General features: G+C 43.2%; 1 protein-coding gene across 2 annotated transcripts in view; it reads right to left on the bottom strand.

Annotated features, from left to right (window-relative positions):
- Positions 1 to 955: 955 nt before the first annotated feature.
- Positions 956 to 7,007, bottom strand: part of LOC115139951 (FYVE, RhoGEF and PH domain-containing protein 5-like) — a 44,866-nt gene continuing 38,814 nt past the window's right edge. Inside the window, exons 13-21 of one of the 2 annotated variants that reach the window (XM_029677861.2) lie at positions 5,966 to 6,049; positions 5,570 to 5,649; positions 5,174 to 5,270; positions 4,791 to 4,928; positions 4,550 to 4,652; positions 3,747 to 3,883; positions 3,355 to 3,480; positions 2,785 to 2,939; positions 956 to 2,557 (exon numbers count right to left, since the gene is read on the bottom strand). In XM_029677861.2, coding sequence (XP_029533721.1) covers positions 2,521 to 2,557; positions 2,785 to 2,939; positions 3,355 to 3,480; positions 3,747 to 3,883; positions 4,550 to 4,652; positions 4,791 to 4,928; positions 5,174 to 5,270; positions 5,570 to 5,649; positions 5,966 to 6,049 — 957 coding nt within the window. In that variant the 3' untranslated portion in view covers positions 956 to 2,520. The remainder of the gene's footprint in view (positions 2,558 to 2,784; positions 2,940 to 3,354; positions 3,481 to 3,746; positions 3,884 to 4,549; positions 4,653 to 4,790; positions 4,929 to 5,173; positions 5,271 to 5,569; positions 5,650 to 5,965; positions 6,050 to 7,007) is intronic. The other variant, XM_029677869.2, reaches the window with a different exon arrangement.

Below are 7,007 nucleotides of genomic sequence, written 5' to 3'. Positions count from 1 at the left end.
TAGCAGCACACTGATGTCCATGTACTGTAACTATATACAGTACTCTCCTCTACCCTCATGATACAGACATGACAGATGTCAGTCAGTCTGAATGTCCCCTAATTCTACACTGAATAAAAATATAAACGCAACATGTAAAGTGTTGGTCCCATGTTTCATGAGCTGAAATAAAAGATCCCAGAAATGTTCCATATGCACAAAAAGCTTATTTCTCTTAGATTGTGTGCACAAATTTGTTTACATCCCTGCATTTCTCCTTTGCTAAGGTGATCCATCCACTTGATAGGTGTGGCATATCAAGAAGCTGATTAAACAGCATTATAATTTCAGAGGTGCATCTTGTGCCGGGGACAATAAAAGGCCACTAAAATATGCAGTTTTGACACACAACACAATGCCACAGTTGGAATTGGCATGCTGACTGCAGGAATGTCCACCAGAGTTGTCAGGATAATTTAATGTTAATTTCTCTACCATATGCCGCATCCAACGTTGTTTTAGAGAATTTGGCAGTACGTCCAACCGCAGACCACGTGTAACCACACCAGCCCAGGACCTCCACATCAGGCTTCTTCACCTGAGGGATCGTCTGAGACCAGCCACCCGGACAGCTGATGAAAGGATTATTTCTGTCTGTAATAAAGCCCTTTTGTGGGAGAAAAATCATTCTGATTGGCTGGGCCTGGCTCCCCAGTGGGTGGGCCTGGATCCCAACTGGGTGGGCCTATGCCCTCCCAGGCCGACCCATGGCTCTTCCCCTGCCCAGTCATGGGAAATCTTTAAACTTGGGCCTAATTCATTTATTTCAATTGACTGATTTCCTTATATGAAATGTAACTCAGTAAAATATTTGAAATGGTTGCATGTTGTGTTTATATTTTTGTTCAGTGTATATGCCATCTAGTGACCAATATAGGAATAGCACAGGGTAGTGAGAAGAAATCATACAAACTGATACACACAAAGGATATCCACTTTACTTGTTTGAGAAACCCCAACAGTTTGAAATAAATAACTCATCCATTTCAAAGTCCACTACAGTGATTATGGCTGATAGCAGTGTTTCACATCAGGGAAACCACTCCCATTATAAGGCGGAGCTGAGGCTTGGTACAAATAGGAATTTGACATATTATGCAACTTAACGTTGAGGACAAGCCTCTTTTTTGTCATTGATCTGATATAATTGATATATCCATGGTTTGCTAACACAGAGAACGAACTCCAGGCACTGGGCTTAGTGAGTTTGGCACAGGCTGACCAAGACACATGATCAAACAATAACGTTTAGAGGAGTGCACTTCACTACATTGCTCTTTCAGTTCCATTCTTCTTTTATGAGTGCAAAAAAAGCAAAATCATTTTTGCCTATCAAAATCTCTACATATGTATTTACATGAACTAATTGTTGTATGTAAGGCCATTTCAGAAAACACAGTACATGGCGAAAATATGTAGCTAAGAAACACATTAAATGTAAAACAATACAGGACAATAGTCATACTTTTAGCAGAACCTGTGCTTCAAAATGTCAGGCACGTGAAGCTGGCTAAGTCCAGTGCAGAAACGTGTTCTGATAAAAGGATAGAAATAGGGCGTCCATTCAGTAAATAGAGGGAGATCTTTTAAAGTACCGCCATGTTGGTTTACAAAGGCTGTATTGCACTGTGAACATGGAAGCACATACTGGGTCGACCCGGGAGGGGTGAATGACCCTACGACCTCAGACCTTGGTGGATGGTGTAATAATACCTGGAGATCCACTCTCATTCTTCTGACATCACATTAAGACTACAGTCACGATGGCATGTGGTCAACGTGTATTAATAACAGATTCATCATTTTCATAACCTCTGGATGTAGGTTACACATTAGTAGGACATGCAGTTTAAACACATTTACTGCTAATGTTCTTTTTCTGTCTTGTCTTCTTTAACCTCAAATGTAACCCCTTGTCAGGGCTCTTCGTGTCAAAAACATGTCAATGTAGTGATAGCTTGATATCAACCAACATATTCTTCTTTGCTTTAATAAATCCTGCATTTCTTTTGCATGTCATTTTCCTTCCATTTATATAAGTAATCCAGAGTAGTTAATTCCATGAAAGTGTGTGTGTGTATGTGGGGGGGGGTCATAGGTAGTCTTGGTGGAATTTTCCAGAACGGAACATATCCGTGCCAGCTCCTCACTTGGCTCTGGGTGTCACACCTTCCGTAGCAGCGGGACGGGGACATTGGAGGGTGACAAAGTAGGCGAGCGTGTCCCCTCCTTTAAGAACACCATGTTTCCTTCTCTCCTCTCTCGGTCCACACACAGTAAGACACAGCCGTCACAGCTGACTAAAGGCAAAATTAACATTTTCCTCCCTCTTACTCTTCCCTTTTTGTTTTACATTCAGGCATTCTGAGGCACTGCTATGTGTAGCAGGAGAGTGGCAGTGAGGTCCCCAGGGTAAGTCTGGAAGGTGAGTGATGCACATCCAAAGATACAGACTCAACAACCCACCCAAGATGGCCACTGCTATAAAACTGTGGCTTCCTCCATGGCGTTCACCCATCTGGGTAGAAAGAAAAGTGCTGACTGTAATTATAATACATTGTAATTACAATCTGATTGATACTGTTGCCAATGTGATTCATGCCTAGGACATGACTTAATGAGGCCTGTAAGTGGGGCCAGGAGTTTTACCTCACCACGTATAAGGCTGAAGACTATAACTATGGCCCAGAGTTAGTTTTGGTCAGATCATGTGGTGATATATTTTTGGTGCAGTGCAGGGCTCACCTCTTAGCAGTGTGGTTGTCCTCGGCCTTAAAGGTGTAGTACAGGGTCTTCTTGTGGTACAGCTCAAAGACGTTGGTAGTCTCCGCTCCACCTGGCCTGTCAGGCAGCTTCACTGTGAAGCCCAACAGAGGCAAACTCTCAGACGCCACCTTCTCCTGGAGACAGAGAGCGAGAGAGACAGAGAGAAGGAGGAAGAGAGAGACAGAGAGAGAGAGACAGAGAGAAGGAGGAAGAGAGAGGCAGAGAGAGAGAGACAGAGAGAAGGAGGAAGAGAGAGGCAGAGAGAGAGAGAGACAGAGAGAAGGAGGAAGAGAGAGACAGAGAGAAAGATAGGGTGAGAGAGAGAAATACACAGTGATCATTAACCTGCATCGTTTTAAGGATGCAGTTTGTGGAGGTTTTGCTGACTAAAAAAGTAGAGAGGGTGAATTAGCTTTACCAGAGAAACTCTGCTCTTTCTCCATCTGAGTCGGGTATGTGTACATTACAGAGTTACAGGGAGGGATACGTGGTTTGGGCAGAGGTGTGTGTGAGGGTTCAGGTTTAAGGGGAGTGTGTGTTCCCCCTCACCTCGCAGGCCTGGTAGGTGTAAAGCACCTTGTCTTTGAGGAGGAACCACAGCCTCTTCCAGTTCCTCTTGCTCCTCTTACTGCGCTGCAGAGTCCCGCTCATAGAGCCCTCCTCTGACACACTCACCTAGAGACAACACAGGAACACACAGAGAGATTACTTACATACATAACAGGACAAAGGGAGAGTATGCTGCTACTACCTCAGTACAACCAAGGTGCTTGAATTGAAGATCAAGCTGGAAAAAACCCTGTCTAAGAGACACTTTGAGGAATGTTTACATTCAAATATAAGTTTAGTGCGTGGACAATAGCTTTTACCATTCATTTGGTAGAATATTAGTGGTTTGTGTGTGTGTGTGTGTGTGTGTGTGTGCGTGCGTGTGAGATTACCTGGGTCAGAGAGGCGGTACCCTTGCGTCTCCACAGGCTGGGAGGGTGAAAGTTCTGGAAGACGGCAGAGAGCGGGCGGATGGAGCGGCGATTAGAACGAGGACTGTCAGTACCACTCACCCCAGACACATTTCCTCCTATGGAGACAGAGAAGCCCTGACCTTAACACCTGGACTCACACACATTCAATATGCTCCAGTAGTCAAGAGCGGCATGTATAGTACAATACAGTATAGTACAGTACAGTACAATACAGTATAGTACAGTACAATACAATACAGTATAGTACAGTACAATACAGTACAATACAGTATAGTACAGTACAATACAGTACAATACAGTATAGTATAGTACAATACAGTATAGTACAGTACAGTACAATACAGTATAGTACAGTACAATACATTATAGTACAGTACAATACAGTATAGTACAGTGCAATATAGTATAGTACAGTGCAATACAGTATAGTACAGTACAATACATTATAGTATAGTACAATACAATATAGTATAGTACAATACAGTATAGTATAGTACAATACAATATAGTATAGTACAGTACAATACAGTATAGTACAGTACAATACAGTATAGTACAGTGCAGTACAATACAGTACAGTACAATACAGTATAGTACAGTACAATACAGTACAATACAGTATAGTATACTATAGTACAATACAGTATAGTATAGTACAATACAGTATAGTACAATACCGTATAGTATAGTACAGTACAATACAGTATAGTATAGCACAGTACAGTATAGTACAGTACAGGAAAGGAGGAGGAGTTATGCACCTCTCTTCTGGAGCTCGCTGTAACAGTGGTCACACACGTTGGCCATGCGGTCCTCCAGGTACTTCAGAGGGGTTCGGTTCCTGGAGCAGCTCCGACACACAATCTGAGTAGAGCAGGACCACGTCACAACACCCAACACACACAGGTCAGGCCTGACTGTGGAAAACACACTCCAGCCACATCATACCGTGCTAAACTTCTCCCATGTGACGTAGCCATGCATTGTCTGCGAGAGACTCACCTTCCCGCAGGCGTGGCAGTGGTGTCTGCGCAGTGTGAGGCTGAAGTCTGAGGTGCAATTCATACACATCATCACATGGGATACAGGCACCAGAGTAGGAGCCTTCTCCCCCAGGGACAGCCACAGACGCTCTCTGGCCTGGAAGAGAGACAGGACAATATGGTTAGAGCTACGACTACCATACTAGACTTCACACTCATACTCAGTGACTCATACTCAACTTAAAAGAGAAAATACTCCCTCTGCAATGTTAATATAACCTCAGTAAATGTATGAGTATTGGTTTGCTATTGTCATTGAGTGGGGAGCATTGTTATGCTATTGCTAACATTGCTAGCGTCACTTTTCTGTATGCTCTGTCTCCCAGTCAAAGTCCTCCTCACCTCTCCAGAGCAGCTGCTGAATGGCGCAGGTCCTCTGGCGTGGTCAGACACTGTCCGACTCAGAGTGTGGAACCAGTCCTCTCTCTCACTACAGGAGCTGCACAGGGACACACAGAGCACAGGTCATTAAGCCCTCTCACCATACTTCTCATATACCAGTGATGTGTTTGACTACACTACTATGAGGGCTATAAATGGCCCAGAGTGGTCTAGACAGATGGTCAGGAAAGCAGCACGGACACTACTTATAAAATATCCAAAAGGTCTGTCACGAGAAGCTTTACTATACTTAATTCACTGTTTAAACAGTGCATTTGGTGACCGTGGGAAGTGTGAACTACAATCATAATACCGACCATGCCACCCAAGGTGTGAGTGTGTGTTAGTGTGACCCACCTGGCTGCCAAGGTGATGGAGATGTCTGCTCCCTCAATACTCAGAGCATTCTGTACATTCTCTATGACGGGTTTACTGACCTGGAACATCAACAACACATTACACAGACCCATCAGGAATCAGTGAGTGAGAGGACAGATAGGTCTGAGAAGGGTATAGAGAGAAAGAGAGGATGAGGAAAGAGAGAGAGAGGAAAAGAAGGAGAGATATAAGTGAGAGGGAGTAACAGAGACAAAGACAAAATTATAGAGAGAACAAGGGAGAGAGGGAGGGAGAGGGAGAAGTGAGGGGGTGAGTGATATAGACAAAAAGGAGAGAGAAATTTGGTAAATGGTGATGGAAAAAAACCGTGAGAGAGAGAAACGGGAGAGAGAGAGAGAGATGGAGGACTCTGACCTTCATCCCAGTCAGTGGGAGGCTATTCTTCAGTCTGTATTTCCCGTCCTGCTGAGGGTAGGTGTACAGCAGCACATCATTCATCTGTTAACACACAAACACACTCAGAATTCACTAACAAACCTCAGAATCACACATACTTTCATTTTGTATCCTCAGAGCCAATGAACAAGATAATACTGTATACAAACATTTCACTGATTCAGCTGTTGGATAGGACAAGTGCATGGAGAACTTACTTATTATTGTCAGTACTCTCCAATCCAAATAGCATGCTACTAAGTATTATATATCTTGATGCCTAGTCACTTTACCTCTGTAAATACTGTATCTACCTCTATTACCACATGTCCCTGCAAATTGATATGGTTTTGGTACTCCTTGTATATAGCTTCATTCTTGTGTTTTCATTTTGTCTCGTTTAATTCTGCATCATTGGGAAAGGGCCTGTAAGTAAGCATTTCACTGTAAGGTCCTGTTGAACACCTGTTGTATTCAGCGCATGTGACAAATAAAAATTGATTTGATTAAAAATACATTGTACATTATTCCTGCATGTTAAATAACCACATGGTGGTGCCCTAAACTAAGAGGAAACCATCTGCTCCTCAACGAGGAGGTGGGCTGTTTTACTTATCATCATTTCATCAGATTTTACAGTTAAATGCAGTGGCGGTTTTAGCATAGAAACCTTGGTGGGGCAAAAAATAAATAAAAGTGGAATGCATGCCAGCAAAGCCACTACACAACACTAAACAATACATGAATTGCAATATAAAGGTGACAAACGGTGCCTACCACCTGTTAGGGCCGACATAAAGCTGTCCCAACATCAGAGCTTTCTTTTCAGCACCATGAATCCTTACCACTGCTACACCTGTCAATCAGTGGAACCTTGTCTGGCAGCAAAACAGTTCATTCAGCCTCATTTACTGCCTTTTAAAAAACCATAGTTGATGTGGCTGACTCGCTTAAACAAATGTGGTTTCTACTGACAATTAAGACGTACAAACTATGGCCTGAGGGGACTACAAGCGGATAA

Source organism: Oncorhynchus nerka, linkage group LG2 (assembly GCF_034236695.1).
Source record: "Oncorhynchus nerka isolate Pitt River linkage group LG2, Oner_Uvic_2.0, whole genome shotgun sequence".
NCBI classification, from domain to species: Eukaryota; Metazoa; Chordata; class Actinopteri; order Salmoniformes; family Salmonidae; genus Oncorhynchus; species Oncorhynchus nerka.
Note: the sequence above shows the minus strand (reverse complement) of the source record. Positions and strands in the feature narration are given on the sequence as shown.